General features: G+C 49.2%; 1 protein-coding gene across 4 annotated transcripts in view; it reads right to left on the bottom strand.

The window, feature by feature from the left end:
• IGDCC4 (immunoglobulin superfamily DCC subclass member 4) overlaps positions 1–24280 on the bottom strand; it is an 84386-nt gene extending 60106 nt beyond the window's left edge. For all 4 annotated transcript variants that reach the window (XM_065688167.1, XM_065688168.1, XM_065688169.1 and 1 more), the window contains exon 1: positions 24086–24280. In XM_065688167.1, the coding sequence (XP_065544239.1) occupies positions 24086–24191 (106 nt within the window). In that variant the 5' untranslated portion in view covers positions 24192–24280. The remainder of the gene's footprint in view (positions 1–24085) is intronic.
• Between the last annotated feature and the right edge of the window lie 1938 nt (positions 24281–26218).

The following is a 26218-nucleotide window of genomic DNA, read 5'->3' as shown; positions in this document are numbered from 1 at the left end:
ACCAACTCTGTTGGGTTTATAATTTCAAATCAATAAATAACCAATGCGACACAGATTTGACCGATTCCTGACAACACAATTACTTGGTCAGAGGCAAGACCCTCAGAGCAGTGTTTTCACATCCCAGACACACAATACTTTAAGCCCATAGATCTGTTGGAAGCTTGCACACCATGGCTGAGAATAGCACACAACCTCACTTGTGTCCTTGTACATAGGGTTATTTCCCTTCCATGGGATTTAACCACTTAAATCAAGGAGGGAAGACCTAGACAAGGGAGATGCTTGTCCTGGTGACATTTTGGCTATCAGCAGTAAACCCGCCCTTGAGCTCTGTTACACAGCACGAGCAAATAACATGTTACTGTTCAACAGGAGACAAATGGCTTTGTTTGGAGGAGGATGAGGTGTGTTTTAATAATTACTTCAAAATCAAAACACTCAGGCATAAGCCAAAAAGGATGCATTTCTGTGCTTCTGGTTTTGCACAGCACGTAGCTGTATAAGCCTGAGTAAGGTCATGAGTAAACTTACTGCCAGCTCCCAAACAGCACATCACCAAGAGGATGCACACGAGGCCATACAGCTGGTTCAGACAGACAGCGTGCGCCCCAGCTCCAAATCCAGCACTGCTACAAACTCAGATTAACCCATCCCAGTTACACAGCACAGCAGTTCTGGTGTCCTCAACATAAAAAGGACATGGAACTGCTGGAACAAGTCCAGAGGAGGCCACGAGGATGATCAGGGGACTGGAGCACCTCCCGTATGAAGACAGGCTGAGGAAGTTGGGGCTGTTCAGCCTGGAGAGAAGGCTGCATGGGGACCTCATAGCAGCCTTCCGGTACCTGAAGGGCCTACAGGGATGCTGGGGAGGGACTCTTCGTCAGGGACTGCAGTGACAGGACAAGGGGTAACGGGTTCAAACTGAACCAGGGGAAGTTTAGATTGGATCTAAGGAGGAAATTCTTTCCTGTTAGGGTGGTGAGGCACTGGAATGGGTTGCCCAGGGAGGCTGTGAGCGCTCCATCCCTGGCGGTGTTCAAGGCCAGGTTGGATTAAGCCTTGGGTGGGATGGTTTAGTGTGAGGTGTCCCTGCCCATGGCAGGGGGGTTGGAACTGGATGATCTTGAGGTCCTTTCCAACCCTGACTATTCTATGATTCTACTAGTGTGAGAACAACCCCAACAGCTCCATGGCCACAACCTTGTCACCAACCATGCTACCACCCAAAGGGGTTGCCCCAAAGGCAGCCAGAAATGCTGTATTTGGGGGAGATGCTCTGTCTTCTCTTCAACAAACTGATTCAAGCTACAGGAAGTCAGGGAGATGTAGGCACATACAATATCCCAAGGCACAACATTCCTACAAACCCCAGCCCATTCCCACAAACACCCAGCCCAGCAATTACAAGGTGCAGACCTTCACTGCAAGGCAGGGGTGGCCAATCTTTAGCACAGCTGAGAGGCCCCACAATCAACTCAAGGACAGGACCCAACCCAAAGCAGCGAAACCACTGACAGCTCCCAGCGCCTTCACATGAAAACCCTCAAACACTTCCAGCCCCAAAACAAATAACGCCGCACCGAGCCAGACAGGACCCATTACAGCACAGGCCTTGGGAGATTAATACTTCACCGAGAACAAAGTACAAGGGTTTCTAATCTGACACACTTCCAGAGCTGACATCACTTCTAGTTCTTGGCAGCCAGAGGTTTTCCTGGGGAGCTGCTGCTGTGCCGCAGGTCCCACAGCCTGGAGCCTGGCCAGCGCATTTCCTATTCCACACACATCTGGCACTTTGGAACTGGCTTGTGCACCTTGCAGAGCTCCAGCCAAAGAAAACCTTCCCAGGAGCAAGGAGAGCGGCTCAGCGGAGCACTGGGTCGCCGTGTGTGTTCTGTGGGATATCGGGCAGTGGGAGGAAAGGGCTCCTCTCTCCCCTCCACATCCCACAGGAGGTGGCAGGAATTCAAAGTGCAGTTGAGCCTCTGCCCTGTCGCCTGCCTTTATTTATGTATTTATTTTGGATGCTGAACTCGCGGAGCTCAACAGGCACAATTAATCTCATTTAAACAGGAGGGAACAGCACAGAAAAGTGAACCTCCTACTTCCCAAGGGTTTTCCTACCTCTCAGCAAGCCAACTACTGTGCCATTGTTCTGCTCAATGTAACCTTCTGCTGATGCTCTTCAGAGGCTCTTAGAGCTGTAGAAAACCTTTAGGTTCTCATTGTCTAATTCAAAGGGTGACTATACTTCAGTGTGTCCCCATTAAAGCAACACAAAGCCCTCTTTCTTCTTGGAAACCTTATGCATTGACAATTAAAAGTCAATAGCTTGGTCTCAGCCTGATTTTAGGGCAACTGCACTTGGCAAGTGGTGACCCAGAAGGAAATCTGGATGCAGGTCTCTGATGAAGTCTGCACTCTGGGTGCTCAGAAACTTCAGCACTGCAAGCAGAACTGGAGGAGCTCTGGGGCTGGAGCACCCAACTGCCATGATCTCTATAGAGCAGGAGGCTGAAAGAGGAGCTGGGCACCTAAATCCCTTTGCGCATCAGGTCCTCAGCCTCCTCATGGCAAAATAAAACAGAAAACATTCTTCCACTCAGTTGTTAACAAGGCCTGTGAGACAGAGAGGTCAAGAGCTCTACATTCCCTTCCCGGTTACCAGATGTTACTGGAACATTCCACCTCCTATTGGCAACACAAACAAGCTAAGAATAAGAAAGTTACACCTTCAGCCTCTGTTTAGCCTCTCTGGAACAAAAGGCTCCTAAAACTATCTCCAGGGCTGGTGGAAAGACCATTTTATTAGCACTCTGACAGCCATGTACAGCAGAGCGATGCCAGTACTGAGCAGCACCCACCAGTGGGAAGCAGACTGCCTTCTCCTCATCCCGCACGGAAGCGAGCTGGATGGTTTATTTAATAATGCAACATCTCCCACTGCTGCAAGAATATTTACCCAGCTGGCAGCAAGGGACTCTCAGATCGTCCCCTGTCACTAAGCAGATCCCAGCCTTTCATGAGCAGCTGGGTGCCAGACCAGCACTGTGCAGCAAGAGATGGCACTCAGAGACTGTCACAGCGTCCTTGTGTCAAGCAGGTGGGTACAACCGGGTTGGACAGGGCTTGGAGCAACCTGGTCTAGTGGAAGATGTCCCTGTCCATAGCAGGGGGCTGGAAACGGATGAGCTTTAAGGTCCCTTCCAGCCCAAACCATTCTGGATTCTATGAGCACTGACCAGGCAAGCTCATCTCCATCCACACACAGTCCAGTGCGAATGCCCTGGAGCTAGCTGCTGAGCACAGGCTTGGCCATCCCATAGCCTAGGCCAGTCTCAACAGCTCAGTAAAGTATCAACTGATTTCTAGAGAGGACTAAATACTCCAGTGCTTCTGTAGAAGCAGCAGGTTTGCCCAAATACCTTATTTGTATCTATAGATAATGCCTAGCAGATAAACACAAAACCAGCTCTCACCATTGAGCTCAGTTTCATTGACATGTGTTATTCTGATGTATCTCCCTGCAAACAAATGGTCCACAAAGATGAAACAAATCAATAGCAGTAATAATTTATTCATCATGTTGAACTGCCGATGGCAATCATAATGGTAAAGTGCTTGACTCTTTCACGAAGGTTAAACCTTTGTATTTTCTCCTCTCTGCCCTCAGAAATGCTTCTGAATTAGCAGCTGAAGTCTAACAAGTCTAGGTTTTGGCTTGCTCTAAACTTGCAGGTCTTGTCCCCAGGGAGTCCTGCACTACCGAGAGCTGTCCCTGTGTACAGCAAGATCAGCAGCAGCCCCTCTTGAATTTAAGGATGCTAATTTAAACTGCCAAAGTGACTTAAGCACTAAAATCACTGAAAGCCTCTTCACAGTCTCTGACACTGCAGTCCCAGGGAGGACTGACCTGTCTCTGTCCCTCGCCCCCCCTGCCCCACACCAAGTACACTGAACTTGAGGCTTTGCTCTAGGAACATGTCCGAGGAAGCCTTCATCTCCCAGCTGTCATCTTTCCCTTCTTAAACAGCCCAGAAGGAACAGCTTGAAACGACCTCTGCAGAAGCTGCTGCCAGCGTGGGATGCATGGGGAGCTCAGGTCAGAGCCTTAGGTTCGCATTCATAAATCTACAGTGGAGAGGCATATTAAAATTACAAGCTTGAACAAGCACACTGGAACAATAACACATCAGAGTCCTGTAATTGGGCCCTGAAATACACTTAGTGAAAAATACAGACCAGCTGCAACGTTGGAAATGCTCCTAATGCAATCCAAGGTAATTATTGGTAACAGACCATCAAACAAGTGCATTAATATGCTCTGATCAGAGAGAGAATCAGATGGACAGTCTGGCACGGCAGCTTGTACCTGCAAATTATGTAAATTATTTGAAAGAGCAAAGCCCCAAAGCCCTAGAAACACTGACTCTAATGAAAGTTATTAAATGCTATTTTTGTTATCTGCTGGTGTTAACATTAGAAGGCCCATTTGCTGTGGTGACTGTAATTTTGCTGCTGAGCAGCAGTCCGGGCTGAATAAGCCTGATAGTTGCCATTTTCAAGGACCACATCACACGAAAATGCCTTGCTTAGATTAGCACGATTTCATGGGCAACACTTAAAACACATAACTATTTCCTGCAGTTTTCACTGATGTTGGAAAGGAAACCCAGTCACTCTGCGTTTGTTAGATGCAGAAGCTCTTGATTTTAGTTCATGCATCACACAAACACGAGCTGCAAACAACACAGGGGAGTTTGAAACAAGACCTCCTGTTACACCACCACCTATTTTTGCACTTGAACTATTTAAGTTTAGTGTATTTTTAGGATATACTTTCATCTCTCCATGCCTGAGAAAGCTTCAGTATCATGCCTCTTGAGAGCAGTCGCTTAACCAGAAACTAATATTATCGAATAAAATATATTAAGATCCTTCACCTGCAGGCTACAGTTAAAACTCTTCAGCATGTTTTGTAGCTCTTTCCCCCTGGGTTAGTGGCTTTGTATATTTCAAAGATACAAACACATTAAACTGAAAGATGTTCCGTTCCAACAGGGAGTTATTTCATGTCACTCTCACCACCTATAGAGGAAAGAAAAATAAGCATCACACCCAATTTCAAACCTTGGGAAAAGTCAATACATGGAGGAACGAGACAGCGTCCCCACTGCTAGTTTGAAACTAGCACCCAAACTTCCCAGCAAATAAACCTCATCCTCTCTACCAAGCAATTCTTTAGCCTTTGCAGCTCAAACGCTTATGCACAAAACACCCTGAAAAGCTCTGGAGCAAACTGACAGAGAACATCCCACCTTTACCTCATCTTAAAGGACTCGAGGAACTTGGGCCACACTTTCTAATTTCCAAAGACGGACACCACACTGGCCAAGGGGGTAAATATTAACCCCTGTGTCAAAACGTGGGGATTGCAGCTTGAGCATCCTAACACAACAGGCATGTTTCCAGCTGGGATGTAGGACCCAACACACCTCATCCACCCCCAAGCAAAGGCTCCAACCCAATGACAGCCAGTGGATTTCACGGCCTGCTTCACTGTCCATTTTGCTTCCCAGCAGGTCTGCCACGTTGTGCATCACCAAGAGCTGCAAGAAAGCTTGGCAGCAAAGAGGAAGAGTCTGGTACAAGGAAAGGAGGATGTGAGCCCTTTGACCCTGCCCTTGCTTGGGTTTACAAAGCCTGTGCTTCCGAGCGTCAGCTTGGCCCAACAGCCCTAAATCACCCACCACAGCGACATGCAAAGAAGGAAGGCGATGACAACAGCTGCTCTAATTTATTAGTTGTCTCTGCTCACGCTCACCAGCCCTGCACTGCTCCATTTGCAACCAGACGGAAACGACGAGTGTGACTCGAGGCAGCGGGAAAAACACTTCACCACGTGTCCTTTCCCCTTCACAGGCTCCGCTTCCAGTTGTCTTGCCTGTCATGAGAAGGAACCTACAACGCGGCGCTGACTGATGTACTGTAATCAATACAAACAGCCATGAGATCCCCTGGAAAGGATGCGGAAGGACGGCTCAGCGGCGATATTTACGAGCGCAGGATACGACGGAGCAGAGCAGTGCCAACCCTCCCGAGTATTTCCACTCTTTACACTGAGATCAGAAAATTAAAATGATATTTTACGCTTAATGGCTCGAACCAGACCTGTGAAGTCCCTCTCTCGGTCCCATTTACAACACAAACGCCAATGACAGAGCAGCAGATGGTCAGAAACACTCCCCTAGAATATTCAGGCGATTCAACTTGAATCTGTGCCCAAATCATTTAACTTTAATGGATTCTTTCATTAACAACCAAAGAAAGGGAATATGGTTGCCAGGACATTAAAATCACTTTTTCAATTATACTGTTATAAAATCGAACAAATTAGCTGTAATTCTTAGCTGAAGCCTAAATGGAAGCACGACTTTATGAAAGAAATGAAAATTGATTTGGATTAGTGGGCATCAAGGGCTTTTTAAAAATTAACAAGATTCTTATGACTTCATAGCATGGATGGATTAGCTGGAGGTTTCACTGCCCTGCCTTTGCTACCTGCCAAAGCATGGCAGCTGGCTTCACAGCATTCGTTACAGCGGGTTTTAATTAGACTAAAGGGAGAGGATGCAAGGATGGAAGCTGGCAACAGAATCCTAGAGAAGCTGGGTGGTGTTTGAGTTCACCTTTTGGACCTGGCCCAGCAGGGTCTTGGCAAAAACAGGGAAATCAGAACCTCTAAGCTTTAGCAGGTTGCATTATCTTGCTTGGGGTGGTCTTGCTGGAAGATCAAGGCAAAACGGTGCTGGATGCTTCACAAACACAAAAGAGAAATCAAGTCCAAGATGTTCGCTGTGAAGAGTGGGTAACTTGAATGCAGGCTACTAAAAAACGCCAACCCCACAACACACCACAAATAAAACAGGTAAGGACAGCAGTGGAAGGAGCAGTTCGTAAGAAAACAGGAGCTATAACATTGGGCACCAGATGCAAGGTAAGAGAGCAATAGGGTTGCACTAGGGAGGAAGAAAAATGTCCTTTATATTGTGTAATATAAATGTAATGAAAGAGACGTTCACTGAATGCAACTTGCATTGATCCTACAGATCAGGAACCCCAAGATACACTTTAGAGAGCCATCTCCTGCCAGGGAAGGCAGTGATTTGGAACTGCTGCTCAGAAAAAAAGAGACTGAAAACCAAGCTGGAGGCTTTTATACCTGCACTGGCCAAAGCCCTTTTATTTAACAAAGGCACTACTGGGCACAATCCTGCTTTGACCCCTGTGAGACGGACGAGATGTTCCAGTACACACGCTCCATCCCAGATATCTCCATCTGATGCTCTGCCTAGAGCCCCTGCCAGCTGGCAGAACTGGCCTCTCCCGAAGGTAAATGCAGGAGAGCATTTCAAAACCATTCTCATGAAAACTTGCAACACAAAGCACTTCAGATGACTCCCCTTTAGGAGTCAGCATGATATATTTAGTGATTTCTACCCTTTATCGCAACGCAGTGGTTGACAATTTGCATCGGTAAAAGCTGGCTTGAAAAGTTAATCTGTCTTTGGACAATCCTGATTATTACTACTTTGTAATAGTCATGCTGGTTTGTCACCCTGTATCTGGCTTTCAGATATGCCACAGGGTAATATTCTCCAATAAATGAAGAGCTGTACTCTGAGCCAAGCCTTGTCTTGTAATCACAGTGGCTCTCCATGTGCTTGTTAGCAGGTTTTATATTCAAGAAAACAGGAGAACACATTTTAATCCAGAACCTTTCAAGCTCCACATGTCTTAGAGCTCTTTTAATGATCTAAAAATCAGGGCACCCTCTGGTTTTTTGTTAATACGAATGGCAAGATTTGGCCTTGTAGGGTAGCAACTATACAGGCATACCAAGAGCTTTATCCCATCTAGGGTAGTGATCTGAAAAGCCTGGAATTTGAGTGCTTCAAGAAAGGACACCCCTAGATGAGACTGTCACTGACAGCGATCATTCTGCAAGGCAAAGCAAAATGGACTTAACTGGATAATGGGCTAAACTGATGCTTTAGGCTGAAGGCGACTTAAGCAATCTCCTTTTACTTCTGCATCACTACAACCTGCACACATTGAATTACAGTGCCTCTGCTGAATGGCAGCACATGCCAGGGTAAAGAGCAGTAATCTCCAGCTAAAAGCATAGGAACTTGCTGACCCAAACTGCCTGACCCAACCGACCAGCACAGATAAGCATTCAACTGTTCCTGTGAAACCCGGCCTTCGGGCTCACACTACACCCAGGCAGAAGCAGGCAGAAAGCTGGCTCTTCTCACCACATTGAACATGCACCAGCACCTTCCTGTCCATCAACTGTGAATTGAAAGTTCCTACAGGGACCTCTGAATATCCATTTTGACTACTGTCTATAAGGAGCAGCCTATTATTATCATAATTATTAGTAACAATTATACAACTATTATATATGTTAATATATGTCAACAGAGTAAGAACATTAACATATTCTCTACAGGGTATTCCACAGAATTAATGAGCTCTAGTAATGAACCTCACCTCTCTGACATCTTGCTGATACTTATTTCTAAGCAAGCTACCAAATTCAGCGTGCATTTGCTCAGGCAGCGCACTGGCTTGCAACTAACTCAATACCTGTAGGTCAAAAGGACGTGAATGCTGATGGACAGAGGTTTGTGCCTTGCTCGGGTCAGTGATAGAAGAGGGAGACATGCATCTGCTCCTGCTATCTGTATTATCAAGCTGCTACTCTCTACTAACAGAGACAGGCAGCTCTGAGGAGACAAGTCTCAAACCACCCCAGCTGTCTGCTGCAGTGAATGCCCATCGGTCCCCCAAAGCTCTCTGCTATTGACACATCAATTCAGGTACATCACAGGGCTGTCCCTATTTCCAGTCCCAACTCCTCTCAAAGACCTTCAAGCTTGGCAAGAAGGCAATTCCAGCGGGGCTGCTGTTCACACCACTGTTTATAGCTAGAACACAGGGTTTCTCATGCTCTGCCACCTTCCCACCACCCTCAAGTGCCAAGGAAAGAGAAAAAAGCACTCTCCAATGCATTGGGAAAGAAATCACAGGGCAGAACTAGACAGTGAAATATGCCCTGTGCTCCTCAGAGCCACCCACAGCGAGTATAGCTGGGCCAGGGGCAGAGAAGGCAAAGTTTCTGTTACTTTGCAGTACTGGAGACTAAGATGAGCTCTTAGGCAGGAGCTCTTCCCTGTGAGGGTGCTGAGGCGCTGGCACAGGGTGCCCAGAGAAGCTGTGGCTGCCCCATCCCTGGCAGTGCTCAAGGCCAGGTTGGACACAGGGGCTTGGAGCAAGCTGTCCTAGTGGAAGGGGCCTGGAACTGGATGAGTTTTAAGGTCCCTTCCAACCCAAACCATTCTAGGATTCTATAAATCTATACAAGCTGAGATTTGGGAAGAAGAGGTAACTCGCATCATTTCAGCAGCAGACCCTAAAGGCCCCGATTCTAATGTAGTGAGGTCAGCAGCAAAATTCCCACAGACAGAGCAGAGGATTTAGCCCTAGAGAAGCTCAAAACAAAAGCAGCATCTGTGCCTCACCCGTGAGACCCACAGCTCACAACACTGTAAAAATCACATTCACATGGACCTGATGCTGCTGCACGGAGAACAGCTCTGGAGCCTTTCTCCTTGCAGACCCCATCTCTGAGCATGCCTCTCGCCCTCTTTTGTTCTTTCCAGGATATTTGCATGGAAACAAGAGCTGGGTTTTTCAGCTGCTCACCTCCTCCTGCTGTCTATCCTTCCCCAACAGAAGACACACTTTACAGAGAGCCTGTTTTCATGCAAATAGCCCTGACTGATGGCACATGAGCACCTCCCAGAGCTGGTGTGCCAGCTACCATGCCGAAGGTATTCCCATGTGCACAGAAACCACCTCACCATTTTGCTGATGAAAGCTGCTGTGTGCATGGCAAGTGTTCACTGGGAGACTTTCAGACCCTCTTCCATGGAAGGCGAGTCTCTTACCTTGAGACCATGCTGAGAAGATCCAACAGCGTAGGATGCAACATCAATGACCAGCCAGGAAAAGCCCTGCCAGCCTTTGATATCCCTAAATCCAGCATGAACATGTGGCACTGGGGACAAGGAACCATCAATACGAGACTGAGACTCCTTCAAAACCAACACAACAGTTACAGGAGGTTCAAGTTCTGCTCTTGCCCTGAATTTCCGTCATTTTTACTCTTTTATAAGCATATTACTGTTGTTCCAGTGGGTTGGTTACGTGGAAAGTCCAAGCAAAGGGGGGAAGCTGACAGTGACCTGCTCCGTGTATCTATCCCAAGAGTGTGCGCCAGACAGCGCTGTCAAAGGGCAAAGAATACACACTGGAAACAAAACCTCTTTGTTCTCTAATTTTGTTCCAGTTAAGTCAGTTCAGCTGTTCCCTATAACCAGTCAAAAACATTCAGCGTTTCCCAAAGTATTTTAAGACTTCAAAGTTGTAGATTTTATTTTGACAGTTTTAAAGCACGGAGCTTCTTTTTTTCCTCCCTTTACAGATTTTTTTTGCATTACAAACAAAGCTGTTTAATAAATTAAGCTTTACACGACCACTGCCACTCTGCTTTTATCATGCCTTCAATTAAAATATTGTTTCTTGAAGACAGCAAATGGCTTCTGAAGGGGGGAAAAAAAAGAAGAGGGTATTTCACTGAGAATGCCTTCGATAGAGTTCATCTGTTAAAACTTGGGATTAAAACCAAACTCTGGGCAGCTCAAAACCAGAAGTGGTTTCTATCAGTCCAAGCTGCTGAAGTCAAAACTTCCAAGCTTTAAATGAACTCACCTAAAAAGTAAACTCTCCAGCACTCACTGAGGAGGAAAACGTAGGAAAAAGTGAGCTCTCCGACACTCCACAATGAGGAAAACGTTGGAAAAACACTGGTGAGACCACTGCCTGGCAGCTCAGCAGACAGGGAGCTCATCAGGAGCAGGCTGTTCCAGAACAAAACCTTCCTACATAACCCAGGCAAGAGAGGTGACCTTTTCATCTATAAAAAACAGTCAACCCACCACTGAACTCATTACTGAGGGAGATCTGCCCCTCGGAATTGTTTTGTTCACAGTCTCAGGGCTTAAACCTGTTCTGACACCAACTGCCTGCTGCCAGGAAAGTGCTGGAACAGCTCAGGGACAAGACCTGTGCTGAAACCAAACCTGTCTGAACTCTCCCCACGTAACATGAGCTTCACACGCTGGTGCTGAAACTGTCACAACAGGGAATGGGAGCCAGGCAGGCAACGAAGGACTCCTGCCTGCCGAAGCAAACAAGAGAGGGTTATAAAAACTCATCAGCTGTTTGTGCTTACTGCTGCTCTTCTGCAAAGCTGTAATCACAGCAGTCATTCTGCAGCGTTCACCTCTGAGGGCTCCTTACCAGCAGCACCGGAACGGCCTGGGCTTGGCCAGCTACACAGTGCCAGCAGCACAGGCCCTAATCCCACCGTTCTGAAGCCAAAGCTCCGCTCGCACAGTTCACAGTACAGCCCACAACCAGCTGTGTCAGCACAACCCAGAGAGCAGGATCAAGCAGCCGTGGGGAGGGAGCTTTTAAGCCTGCGATGCTGCCAAATGCTTCGTATCACAGCCCTGCCTATTTGCATTTCTGCCTTGGGCCCCATCTGTAGCTTCCCATCCATGTAAAAGCTGTCCCCCGGGAGAAGAAAGGCTACTGTCCATTTGTTCAACACATCTCGAGCGCATCCAGTTTCAAATGAAGTAGGTGGTAAAACTCCTAATGCTAATCTTCTCCATGCAATTCTGAATCTCTTGTCATCTGGGGGCAGGGAAGACCAGAAATGGAAATAGCTGGTCCAGCAGCCTCCATCAGTTAGTGCCAGACACCTCCAAGGCAGCTCCACATGCTCACCATCACCAACATGCACACTTGATTCTTTCCTCAACTTCCACTTCAGACAAAGTGATCTTATGAAGTAGGTCTCCCAATGCAGTGCCGGTGAAATCACTTCACAATAACACATAAGGAATAAAGTATCTTTAAAATATGGTTACATCCTGTTCTAGAAGTCTTAATGGGCCATATTTTTAGCCCAGGAACAACCTGAAAGCCAGCACAGACATACTGCAGCACTGAAACTATGTCACTGTAACGCTATTTCACTACAAGCCACAGCCCTCTTTGCAAAGACTACTTCTTCCAAGAGCCCAACTAAGCTGGTACAAGGTTTTCCAGTGTGCATACACGTAGGGCTCAATACATCATGGAGAAATGAGCCCAATATATCATGCAGAAGTGGAGAACCAGAAGAAACCAAGAAACACAGGAGATGGGTCCCTTTTAATACAGGTCTCAGGAGAGGTCACTGCAATGACTTTGAGCTGGGGGAGGGCCAGGGGACCATGAATGCATCTGTTGGAGATCCCACCCAGGCTCCAGGCAGGCACCCTCAGACACATCCTAACTCCAAGAGCAGAGGAAGCAGGAGCTGGAGCCGAGACCACCCATACTCCTGTGACTCTCACTCCCTGCAGTGACAAACTGCCGGGCACAGACGAGGAGGTGGCGGCTGGCAGAGCTGCACAAGGGAGCACAGACTATCCTCAAAGGGTCACTATGTCCAGAGCTTCCTTCACAGCCAGGTCAGCACGACACCGAGCCACCGAGGCCTGGAGGCGACAGACACATGGAAGACAGAGGTAAGTACCAGGCATCTGGCACCTCAACTTGCTTAAGCTCCGTGTGAACAGCTGTGGAAAGCAAAGGGCAGAGGGGTACAAACGTGGGTCTCAACGGGATCCAGAGATGGCAGAGCCAGGCACTCCGAAGTCACTTCTGCTCATGCCCAGGGATTTAAGGAATTCCCGCAGCAGCTCAGCTCCGAAGCCCCGGGTCTGCACTCTGCTTGCCTGGGAGCCCTGCAGGGCTCGTGAGCTCAGGCAGGGCTGAGGGGAGGCACCAACACAGCCCCCACCATTCATGACTCTGGGGGGAACTGCATCACTCTCCTCTTTCCTCTAAAGGGCAAACAGGTCCCAGGCAAATGGGGAAGCACAGACCCTGCCTAACTCAGGCTTCTGTGGCTCGCAGGCTGTAGAGAGAAACACTGCATTGCTCTTCCAGAACCTGCTCCTCCCTGCATGATCCTGGAAGAAAAATGCAGTAGGAGAACACCCATACAGTCCTCATCTCCTCCATTACAAGGAAGAGAAGACTCTGAAATTGGCTCCTCTGAAACAGCTCAGAGCTATCTCAGGAAAAGCATGCCATCTCCCACCAGCCCAAACCACTCCTATTTGTTACCGGATAATAAAGCCAGTTGTACTAAGCAATCACACTGTTACACTGTTGTTTTACATGGCTATAATTTAACAGCTCCTCACTGTTTGCTTTAGGAAATCTGTTCTTAAAAGGTCTATAAAATTATAAACTCTTGCTCCAGTTTGAAAACATAGGCATGAGCAGGGATTTCTGCTCTCTAATAAATCACATTCCCCCACTAGTAAACACCAGCCTACAAGAAACATCTTTTGTTTATTGAAAGTCAATGGCATGTGGACATTCTACACAAAGAGAAGGTGGGAGGCTGAGGGGAACAGATTATGTTTTCCGCTTTCATTCTGCCTGTGTCTAAACAAACGGTTCCTAACAGCTTTGTTTTCCAAACCCAACTTTCTCCCAGCTGCTATCTGGAACCACAGAAAGGGAAAGCACTACTCAAGACGTGCAAGGGCTACTTGACTTTGCACGCTCATTTTACTCAGAAGTCAGCGCTCCTGATACGCAAGCCACAGGGAGTGCTATTAGGAGTAAGCAACTGGTTGGCTTCACCTACAAAGCAGTAACTAGGAGATACTTCAAGCCATGCAAAGGGGAACCAGCATTTTGCTAAGCTTTAGTGACAGGTCACCTTGCCACAGGACCCCATCCACTGCCTTCCACCCCGCCACAATTGCGCATCAACTTAGAAGATGACTCTGAACCCATACTGTAACAGCTAAGATGGGCAGGCAGAGAAAACAGCTCTTACAGGCTCCTCAGTGACCAGTCACCTGTAGTATATGAAATCAAACTACCACCCTCAACTCTTTTTGGCCATGGTCATGCCAGTTTCCATAAGGTAAGGGCAGCACAGAGATACTGACCCAAAAAAGACCCAAGAAACCATGCCACAAAGGAGTACATTATAACACTTCTGAAGTTTTCAACATCTTAAAGATCAAAGATCTTAATCATCAAAGATCTTTCTCATCCCTCTGCCTCCAACTGATGATCAAGGCATCAAATATTCCTGTGGTTTTCCTTGCCTTCTTGCTACATGCAGTTTAGTGTTACTTAGACTGTACCTGCCTCAGAAGTTCCTTGCCTACACAAGACATGTGGCAACACTTTCATAAAGCTTCAGGATGGGAACAGTAAGAGTTAATATATTGACCTGTTTCACTCACACAGCAGAACATTCCTTGTATCAAGCAGAAAGACAGAAACATGTCCCTATGGGAGTCCTGGAAATGATGAGGAAACCCTCTGCACAAGCCCCTTCACAAGGTCTTTCTCTCCCAGCCCTGTACAGCCTCACAATAGCTGAGTCTCCCTGACAGCCCATGGATTTCAGTGCTACTCGCAGCACAAATGGGATGATTAAGCCAGAAATCTTCAAAGCCCTGCTGCTGCTGTTGACAATGGGGTTCTGCACCTCACCTGGAAATAAACAGGGGAGAAGAGCAGGTAAAGCCCCTTCTCCACCAACAGCCTTAGTTCAGTTTTCATCAAGAAGTCCCTCCTAGCAGCTGGGAAGTCCCTGTATAAATAGAACCCTTAGAAAAGAGGCACATTCATATGGGGAAACCAGTGGCACAACATATTTGCCAGTGAAACACAAGCTACAAGCAGAAAAACGGTGATGTTTTAATTAGTGACAGCCCTTTTACCTTGCTGCGTGCTGGCTTTCTCCTTGTAAAAAAGGAGCAGATCCCATCTCCGTTCTTACCTGAAATGCCGTCTTCAAAGAAAAAGGGCGAAGAACCCTTCTGCAGGGGTGGCACTGCTCTGACACACATCCGAAGGCAGATGCGCTCTTCAGGCTGAGCCGAAGGCCTTCGCAACAAACAAAATCCCCTGGCATGTATTTAGAGGTATTCATTGTACATTTCTGGCTTTTAGAGTTAAGCAAAGAGCCTTCCTTGTTTGCTCACGCTTCCTTGATAGGCTGGGGTGCGAGGCTGGAGTGTCTCTTCACGACATGGTGTAAAGTGCCACTCCATGAAGACAAGAACCAACTCGGCCATGCCGTATCGTTACAAAGCCACCTACCCGCGAGAAGAGAAGCCAGGCTCATCAAACTCCTGCCAACAGTCCTGCCTTGCCCAGGTAATTGCACAAACCATGAATTAATGAGAAATAATGAGCCGGCACACAGGGGAAGAGAGGACAATTCAGAACAGCAACAAAGAGAACTAATGGGAAAGTATGTTTTAATAGCTCACTGCTGACAGCAGACTCCAAACATAATAAAATAGGAGATGCTGAACTGCTACGTCAAAGCCGCTGCCATAACTAGACAATGCAATGATCTGACCAAGGACCCGACCATCTCACTTTGCATATTCCCAGCATAACTTCTCACCTATTCCTGCTTTAAAAGACAGCATCAGATAGTGATCTGGAAACTCAGTTGTCACTGAAAATGCAAAGTGGGCTCTTACAGGACCTTACGGAAAATAGTGAGATAACACCCATACCCATGGCTACTGGGAGGTACTTGAAAGTGGAGAAAAACAAGGAGCAGTACCACCTTCTGAAGATGACTAAAGGGCAGAATGGGTGGGAATTTGCCCTTCCGTTTCCAAATTTAAACTTACTTGTATCATAACAACAGGAAGAAAATATATTCCACAGCTGATGTTCCAAAATCCCTCACACCTACTTGGCTGCCTAACTTTCCAACATCTCCAGTGCATTCACCCACTGCCAGTGCAAGTTTCTCTTCAGAGCACATAAATCTTTTCTTTTTCCAAAGCTGCAGCCGGCTGAAACCTGACAGTTTGAGGACAAAGCAGTAAAAGGATTGGGTCCAATTCCAAATGGTGAAGGACACGCTTCCAACGCTTCAGTATCCGAGCAGCAGAATGCCTGTGGGGACCATCACACCACTCTGGGGCCCGCCTGCATCAATAGGGTCCAGGCTTGTATGTGATGCTTTTCTCTGCTCTCTCTGGGCTTCTGCTTATTCCACCAAGCTCATTTAAAAACAACATCCTGAACTTATACTGAGATTTCAGCAAAAGCATCCAAATCACCCATTTTTCTCCATGGTGAGAAGAGGTTTTGCCTCTGCATCATGCTGCTAGATGAGCACTAGAGATGGTTGCTGCTCGGGAGCAAGGAACACAACCTCATTTATTACTGAAGCCAGATTTATTTCCATTAATCTAGAGTAATTACTGCTGCTCCTCTTTTAATGAGGTCCTGTGTGCCTCACTACATAACATCAGCAGAAGAGAAACCCTCATCTTCATAACCAGCCAATTTTGGGCCATTTTGAATAGCTTCTTCTCCAATATAAGAGGGGAAATTATGAGAATGATGCCTCTTCCAAAGAGCCTGCCTCATTTTAGAGAATTGTGTGTGATCATGCTGATGTTCAGGTCAGTAACAGCCCTGCAAAATCTCCTTTATCCAACTTTCACCACTGCTGAGCAGGGATTAACATTAATTGAGCCCACCCCATATTAGCCAAGGATTATTTGTTAGTCACCTGCCTACAATCACTTGCATTTTCCAGCAGAGCCCTTCACATCGCTCAGATAGCTAGAAGGATAATCCAAGTCACATTTTTAATGAAAACTACATAAAAAAAAACACATCGACACCATGGTCTTCCCCCCTTCCAGAAGGTATTCTGGAACATCACACCCTGGTCTTCCTCGTTTCCAGATGTGTTTGTTGTTGAAGCCCAACGTTAAACCTGAAACAAGGAATGTCCTCAGCTTCCAGCGCAGCCCCGCTAGCCTTAAACCCACAAAACTATCCAAGTGCCCTGACTGGTATAAAAAACAAAGAGGGAGAAGAATTATTTGACAGCTCAGCCTCGTGCCCGGATGCTGAAGTGCTGCTGAAGCCTTTTCACCCCGCACTTAACTCCCTCTGCCTCTAAACAGAAAATCCTGGCAGCAGCCACAAACGTTCAGTAAATGGGAAGCTTTTCTCTGCCAGCAGCTGGGAGAAACTTCCTTTGCGCCTCACTTTGCACGTAAAGAAAACCCCACAATAGCACTTGTGGTAACGCTGCTAGCCAGATTTTCAACTGACAGACTCTTGAGGAAGGCCTCCAGATATGAAGTCTGCACATAAGGACCCTCTTCAAGCGGATGGCATTTGACTTCACGAAGGTAGGGCTCATCTCCTCAAGGAAAGGTTCCCTTTGTTTTCAGTACAAAGAGTACAAAGGAAAAGGAAGAAAAGTTGCTTTTGCCGTGACCCAGGAAAAACAGAGCTAAATAATTTTGATCAATATTTTCATTTCTCTGACAAAAGCCGCAATCAGCACTCACACAAACAACTGGTTAGCAAGCCTGGAGGGGGGGCAGGAGGGGTAAATCAAACCAGAGCTTCAAGACACTTATCTTTCCATTACAACAATTGCCACCAATGACAGTAATTTACATGGCTAATAGGCAGTATTATGTTTACAGACTCATTCTTGGGAAGGAGGATCTGAACATTTTTTGCCAGCCCAGCAAAGGAACTGGTACTGCATCAGATGCTGGTTTCTTTTCCCCCTTTTCTATGTGTGCTTTGCCAAGATGCCTTGCTACACACAACACAGAGTACCCCTGCAAGCACACACAAACCTGGGGAGCATATGATCGCCTGCCTGTGACAACCTGAATTCTCTCACAGCAGGGCTGCCTGAACCTCTGTGCTGCAGGAAAATACCTGTCAAGCAGGAGATAATGGAGTCAAGCCTGCAACACCAGATCCTGGACCCCATGCCACACTTCTCACCCCTCTGCTGAAGATAACCTCAAACAAGCCCCAGTGTCTCAGATACAAGCCTTATCTCCCATAGTGAGAGGTCCCATCCCAACACCACAGGCAACACCCCCCCCCCCCCCGAACATCAGCCTGAACATCTGCTAATTCTCTGCCCTCCCCAAGCCTTGTCTTTCTTTTGGTCATGAAAAGCTCTATGTCTCCTCCTTATGAGCTCTCTCAAGGCTTTGCCAGGAGTCACACAGGCAAGTGGGACTGGTAAGGCATAGAAATGGACCAGTCCCTCAGGGTCAACGTGCTGAAGAGGACTATACGTACTATCCTTTTAAAGCAGCACTGATATTCCCAGCAAGGTAAGAGAACATTACATCAGTACTACAAAGAACACATTGGAGGTTTTCACTACACCAGCTCCAGAAAATAAAAGAGACAAGAAAGGCACAAAGATTTCCAAAAGCACATGAAAGCTTTAGTTTCAATAACAACAACAAAAAACAGGGAAAAAATAGTGAACGCTTGCCTAATTTTCTTTTAATAGCAGGCACAATTCCACTTTTGTCTGGAAAATACATGCACCCGTTCTGCAAGTCATACCCAACCAGCCAGCCAAGAGACTCAGAGAGGACAGTCTTGCATTAAATGTAAAACTTCAGGTCATTTTAGAACCTGTAAGCATTGCTGATGCTTTTAAAATAGAAGCTTTATCAAAGCCCTGAGGGCATGGGCAGCCAGGCTTTGCCAAAACCCTCAGTGGATTCACACAACACAGCACAAGAAATCCATCCCATTAAGTAATGACCTTTTTGGTCACACCAATTAACTTGATCATCTATCGACAGTCAATTTAGAAACTATCCAGGATGCACATTTCCCAGCACAGGCAGCGAAACATAAAGCAGCTCCTTAGCACATCCTCCCAACCCACTGCCAGCCTGGCATGGCTTCTGCATCCCAGGTTTGCTCCCGCTCTGCTCCAAGTTCTGCCATCCCAGCACCTTTCCCCTTTAGCTGTTTAATGTCCCAAACTCTTACATTTAGCAAGGTGCTGAGCCATTCAAAGACTCAAGCAGGAAATGAGAGCAGGGAAGTCAGTCAGAATAGAGAAAGACTGAGCACAAATGCAATAGCTTCACACACCAGATTTTAATCCTCCCACCGATTTGGCTGACAGCAGCCTCTGGGGATGCCCACATTTCATTGACACAGCTGTAATATTCATGACCTGTCCTCGAGAAATCCATATGAGAGATCCTGAAAAAAAAAAAATCAAAACGCTAAACCCCATGAAAGCACAGAATAAAGCAGGTTATTCAATAGCTCAGCTGAATTTAATGTGGCAGTAACAGGCAATTGCATTTCAAATGCAGATACAGATTTTTAAGTAATTTCAGAACATCTGATGCGAAAGTTTCGCTGGAATACAGTAACTGCTTATCATAACCACAAGTATGTTTATTACCCACAGAGATAACACACAGCATCTGCTGGGCTTCTCAGATAAAGCAGGACTGTATCACAACAGCAGGATCCCACGGATTAAGAGCAGGAGAGGATCCAGCTCAGGGACACCAAAGGGCATCAGTGACATGAAGAAAAACACGCCCAAGGGAGAAGCACCACAACCTACACGCTCAGGAGCAAAGTGTCTCGACTCCTGCAGACACAGTAGTATTAGATGTGCTCAAATGATGCTGAAGACAAGTCTTTGGGTTCTCCCAGGGAATTTCTCTTCTCAGCAGCTACAACTCTAGCAGGTATCTACCCTCCTGGATGGAGACACTGAGCAGCTCTTCCCCTTCCTACAAAGGCTCTGCTGCTCTTCAGGGTTAGGAAATTCAACGGTGTTTCAAGGATGGTTTCAGCATACCAGTGAAAAATCACACAAACTAAAAGGGGCATTTTGGTCATTCCCCCCCACGTCTGTGGTTTAGCATCTCTAGAAGGGCTCGTGAAAACACAGCTCAGTTCTGCTTTGTGAAGAAGGCAGATTCGGTTTTCACCAAAAGGTTGTTAAGTCAGAAAAGCGTAAGCATCACTTGGAGAGCACTCGCTCATGGGATTTCAACAAATACAAAAGGGTACTTAGAGTGACAGTGTTCTTCATTATGTTTACAGCATGAAACAGCATCTTCTGCGCGGCTGGAACAAATGGGGAAACTGAGGCACAGACGGAGATCTCTCTCCTCAACCCGATCACGTATATTCAAAACCTCTGGATTCTCCATGTCCACACTAGCTCTGACTGACCAGCAGGACCAAGAATTACTTGGGAAAGCAAAGGAAGATGGCCAGACAACCAGACAGCATGACTACGTATCTCTTCCTTAGAAAACCAGGCTAAAACTACCATAGACAAGCAGGTCCAGTTCTCCAGAAAGCAACAAAATTGCAGCAGAGTTGATTTTGGCCTAGCATGCGCTTGGCAAATACTGATAACAAGGATTTACCATATCCTCTCTAGTATTACAGCTGACTATAAAGCAAACATTTGCTTCCTACAGATAACAAAACGACTATGATCACTCTGGGTTTATAAAGGTTAGAGTTTCTGCCATCACCCGAGGCAGAAAATCCCCTACATGTAACACTGGCCTCAGTTTTCTCTCAGGTACCCATTCACCTCACGCAGAGATACGGTTTGGGATGGATTCCAGCAACAAATTACAATCAGATTAAATATTAATTCCCATCTTAATTATATAACCATGACTAGGCTTAATGGCCAGGCAGCCATTTAAACAGGAGAGGAGCGTGTTAATTGGAGAAGCAGCACCTCTAACGTTGCAAACGCCCAAACCTGGCTCACGAGCACCTGGATTCTCCCTTGGGAGAACAGCTAGCTTTTGAGAAGGCAGCTCTGAGGAAGGCAGAGTTCAAATTACCTGGCAATATGGTATTAGGAATCAGCATGGAACAATGCAGCACCTGCCTTTGGGAGAGTCATACACTATAGTGATGAAGATCATATATGCGCCGAACACTTACTGACAGATTTTGTCCTCTCAACACCTTCGACGGAGACAGGCGTGCAGCATCTCTGCCTTTGTCTAAAGATGAGGATACCAGAGCAGATAAAGCAGGATCGAGGCAGCCACTCAAGCGAGATGTCCCCTATGCCACAGCAACACCCAGCCTGGTGTGGTGGCTCTGGTGCCCCCAGTGCCATACCACAGAAGCTGCCTGCAGCTCCAGATCAGGCTGCAAGCGTGCACGCAGGGAGAGTTGTCTCCCTTCTCCCCCAGGGAAAGGCAGATTGCCAAACATTTTCTTCCTAAATTATTACTTGTGCCGCTGTGAAGTGGTTCGCGTACCATCAGCAATACACCCACCCCACGTGGGGCCCCTGCAGCACAGCAGACTTCTACAGCTGCCCGGAGAAAGTCCGCTGCGAGAAGAGGGGGGGAGACGGCACAAAAACCAGGAGGTTCTGCTTCACTTTGGACTTCCAGGTAGTGAAAGGAGAGGGCACCAAAACAAAATGGAAACAGGAGATGGAAAAAGCCAGGGAAAACATAAACAGAACCAAGCCCGAGTGGTTCCTCATTCAGTCTCACACACCAGAAGGGAAACATAGAACACAGCAGAAACATTCCCCACTTCGGAGCAGCCTCTGCCGTCAAGGCTTGGAGAGTGGCTGTCACAACAGCCACAGCACCGCAGCAGCAAGCTCCCACGCCAGAAACCTGCCCCGGGATACGTGATACAGGCAAACCCTCACTAACGCTGCATGCACAGGCGTTTGGCACTGTCAGTGCCCCCCATTTCCTGGGGACTGTAAGAAATGCCCCTTCCCTGCGCTGCTCATCCTGCCTCCCTGCAACCAAGCCCGCGGGCAGGGGACACTGCAGCACCACAGCCAACAGGGCAAGTGGATCTGCATGGAGGTGACATCCTGCGGCCCCAGCAGCAGGGACGCACGATCCCAGAACAATGGCAATGTTCTTAGGCAAAGGCACTGACAAGCACGCAGCAGGCTGCTGGAATGAGTGGGATAGGAAGGGTAAAATGAATCAGAACTAAAGTTAGGTGATGTCGAAAAAGGAAATCTATAGCAAGAGGACTCAACCACAAATCCACATGACATAAACGCAGATGGATTTCAGCTGATCCTCGGGTGGAAAAGCACAGCCCACTTCCCACCAGCACGTCCCCTGTACAGAGCCCCAAGGAAAGCAACCGGCACAGCCCCCTTCCCACAATCAACTGACAAGGGGCTGGTTTGTGTTTTGTTTTCTTTTCTTAAACCCTTTCCTGCTACTGCAGGGAAAGAGTCTCAAAGCAGAACAGGCAGAAGGCTTTCAAAACACGGGAGCTCATCCCCTGTTAGTGTAAACCCGCGCAGCTTCCATCATGTCCACAGTGGGGGGGAAGGCTTTCCAGTCTACTTTCTCTCCTAGGCATTTCATACCCAGCGAGGCTTGAACTTTGGATCAAAACACATGGCTTTCGGGATCAAATGCAGACTTTCCCAAAACCATTTCAACCCTCTGCCAAATTAATTTCAGACTGAAACAAGTCCATGTTTTTCTCGTCTGAATCAAACCCACCTGTTGGAAAGCACATCCGCATGTACCAAGCGGCACGTCCACAGGCTGGGCGGCTGCGCTCGCTACCCCTCAACGCAATCCGTGGCCCATTGTTAGAAAACAAACAGAAGATTTTTATTAGTTGCCTAATGGCTTGCAACCAAAAAGAAAGCAAGCAGAGAAGCCGCAACTGCAAATTCCTACAGAGCATTTGAAGTTTTCTTGTTGAAGCGGGTTTGAAAAACAACATCCATTGCACCAGCCCCCCTGTTCCTTTTCAAATCATTGTTCTCCATTACAAGCCTCGGGATCCACTTGGCTCTTTGCTCAAACACGCAGAGACAACGCGGCTCCCACCCGCCTCAGCTCACCCGCTCGTCGGCCGGTGGGGTCACAGACTGCCATCCATCCAGAGAAACCCGCACGCCGGGATGACAACGGGCCACTCACACGGACCGTTATCCACTTCTACTACACACAGCCACCCTACCCCTGCACCTTTATCAAACGGTACCCTACCCCTTACGGGAGCTCACCAAACAAGAAAGAAAACACCCCTGCAGCCATCCACGTGCAGTTATTGCGTTGTGCCGAACCTGAATGCATTGTCAAAAGGAATAAAAGCGTACGATGACACAAGGATGGCTTCAACACCGCAATCCCCCGTTTAGGGCGCTCTTTTAAACGAGAGCAACCCCAGGGCACACACACAGGGCTCCCGTTTTACAGCGCAGCTCCCCCAGCCGACACCTTCCCCACCCCACCCCAGGGACTCCGCGGGCCCGCGCACGCAGCGGGGATGAGCCCCACGCCCCGCAGCTCCGGTGCCCCTGGATGCGAACTTGGATGGCAAAGCGCAGAAAGTCGGCGAGCGCGACCGCTGTACGTGTACCCGCGCACGGAGCCGTTTGCGTAACCATTGCAAAACACGGGCCCGAGGAGCGTGGCTATTCCTGGGTCACCTCCTTGACCAGCGGGACATCTGCCCCACCGCCTGTCCAGGCCGACGGGAGGCCAAAGGTGCCCACCATGGCCCTGACAGACACTGGGCCTGCTGCGGGCCAGCCCCGCGCCGGGCGAGTCCCTCCAGAGGGAACTTGCCACTGGCGAGGGGGAAGCGCGGGGGTCGCCGCTGCTGGCGCCATCCCCATCCCCTCCGCAGCCTGGCCCGCGGAGGGGGCTCCCCGCGGAGGAGCGCCCTGGGTCACCCCAAGGGAGGCACCGTCCAGGCTGGGGCTGAACACACGAGCGTGGCCGTCGGCCGGCTCAGGGGGATGGAAAGCAGCCGGCGGACAGAAGGGGACTGGGGGGGAGTGGGGGTGAAAAACGGCCCCGGAATGGGGACACGACACAGGGAGAGGGGGGGGAAACGGCGACTGCGGGTGCAATGGCCACTGAGGGGCAGAGAAACGGCGGGGGCCGAGCGTCCCGGCCGGGAAGCGCATCCCCGCGGGGGGCTGCCCGCGGCCGCGGGGCTGCAGCGCGAAGGCAGCGGTGCAGGGGCGCCGACCCGCACACCCAGACACACGCACCCCGTCCTCACCCACCTTGCACGGCCAGGACAGCGAGGGCGGAGAAGCAGAGACAAAGCAGGTCCTCCAGCGCCATGTAAGCCCCGCCGGGCGCCGGGAGCAGGGGCCGCCGCGGCCGCATCTAAGAGGGGAGCGCGCTCTCCCGCCGCCCCACCGCCATCTTGTGCGAGCGCCCCAGCCCCGCTGCCCGCCGGCGCCGCCGGGCCCCGCTGCCGGGGGGCGGGGGGCGGCCCCGTCCTGCCGCTGCTCCGCCTTTGTCAGCGGGCTCGCCCCGAGCCGGGGGCCGCACCAACAGGTTGCTGCCCGCCCGCGGCGGGCGGAGCGGCCGCGGCTCCTGAGGGGGGAGAAGCGGCTGCAGCGGCAGGTGCGGGGCTCCGCCGCCCCCCCCAGGCGGGCGCACCGGGGTGCGGACATTTTATGCGCCTTTTTGTTCATCCCTGGCCCCGTCCTCATCAGGCTCCGGGCGTTTCTTTCCCTTTTTGCCCCAGGGGAGCGCAGAGGACATCGCGCTACCACAGACCAGCCGGGGGCTCGCCCCTCACGGCGCTGCCTGCCGACAGCGCTGCGGGCCCCTCTGCGGCGCCCACCCTCAGCCGCCCGGCCCCGACTGACAGGCACGGAGGCATAAGGTGTCCGGCGTGCATGGGCACAGCCACCCAGGGCTCATGGCCGCCGTCCCGCAGGGGCCCTGTCGGCCCGTGTCTGCGGGGAGGAGGTGCGGGTGCTGCCCACACACACGCAGTGACCGTACCTCCATCAGCCTGCAGGCCCGGGGGCTCATTTCGACAGCTCCTTCAGGTGTATATCCTCCACGGGGCTCTCCGGGTGTTGAAGTCCCACCTGTGCTGCTCAGCCGTCTTTCAAGCCGATAAAATACAGACGTGCATGGCACCCGTGCAGAGAGCCAGCTGCCTGCTAAGCTAAGCCAAGCAGTAGGAATGGGGCAGGGAGCAGAAGGGTGCCCAAAGATGGAGACCGAGGCCGCTGCCTCCGCAGCTCGGCCGGGTCCCGGCCACACGGTGAGGCTGCAGGTGCAGGATTAGTCCTGAAGGCGAATGACACCAAGACCTTTAGGCAGTGGCGGCTGGCACCAAGCAGAAGGGCAGATGTATCCAAGAATGGGTAAAGGGGAGTCTGCTTTGGTCCCTGAGAGGAGAAGAGGCTGCCGGGCACAGCGGGATGTTTTATCCAGCGGTGTGGAAGGCAGGGAGGGCTCCAGCTATGCGGAACATGAAAAAAAGAAACCTTTTTCATCCAGACTCTCCTATTTATTAGCTTGTATAATGAGCTGTAAAAACTTGAATGAAACCAGAAAGGCTGCGTGGTGGGAAGCAGGTTTGCCATGTGTCTGAGTTACGCCACTGGAAGTTAGTACTTGGCACCATCACTACAGACCTGGGAGCCAGCAGCCCCGTGCTCTGGGCAGATGTGCAGGGAAGAGAAGGGGGTGGTAGCAGCCATGCTCCCTTCTGCACTGCTCCAGCGTGGAGCTAAAGATTAACAACCTCTGCAAACCCTCCTCTCCTCTCTGGGCCTTTCCCACCTGCACTTTTCTGTGTGAGGTGGTTTTAAAGGTGCTGTCAAATCGCTTTAACTGTGCTGTGCAGGAGCGTCTCCTCCTCCTGTCTGCTGGTGGCTTCGGACACACCCTTGTTTCCTCAAATCTCAGACATTTCTCCCTCCCTTTAAATAAGGAAACCTTTACCTAAACGTCAGGCAAACAAATAATGAAAACTGCTAATGCTCTGCAAAATACAGCACTTGTCTGTGTTAAGGCGTTAACCCACCTCCCTGCCAGGGTTACGCCTAACCAGGTCAGGATTAGAAGCAGGCACCAGCTTCCAAACACCCGGATCTAATTCTTGTCTTTGCCTGGTATGACAGTGTTACTTGATTTCTCTGTGGCACCTCTATTTCCTGCATGTCAGCGGAAACAGGAATTAGAACAGCATTTAGACAAAACCAACCTTGCAGCAGATACATTATCTGTCCCTGGGCAAAAGAGGAAAAAGAACACAGCAAATAGCTCCCGATGTGTGAAAGCACCAGGAATTTGACCCAGAGCACAGGCTCCTTTCACACCGACAGCACGTGCTCTGCGAGAGTAACACCAAGTCCTCAGCATCCACCCCCCTTACCCACATCCCC

This window comes from Lathamus discolor, chromosome 8 (genome assembly GCF_037157495.1).
Source record: "Lathamus discolor isolate bLatDis1 chromosome 8, bLatDis1.hap1, whole genome shotgun sequence".
Lineage (NCBI taxonomy): Eukaryota > Metazoa > Chordata > Aves > Psittaciformes > Psittacidae > Lathamus > Lathamus discolor.
The sequence above is the reverse complement of the archived record's forward strand: the minus strand, read 5'-3'. Positions and strand labels throughout refer to the sequence as shown.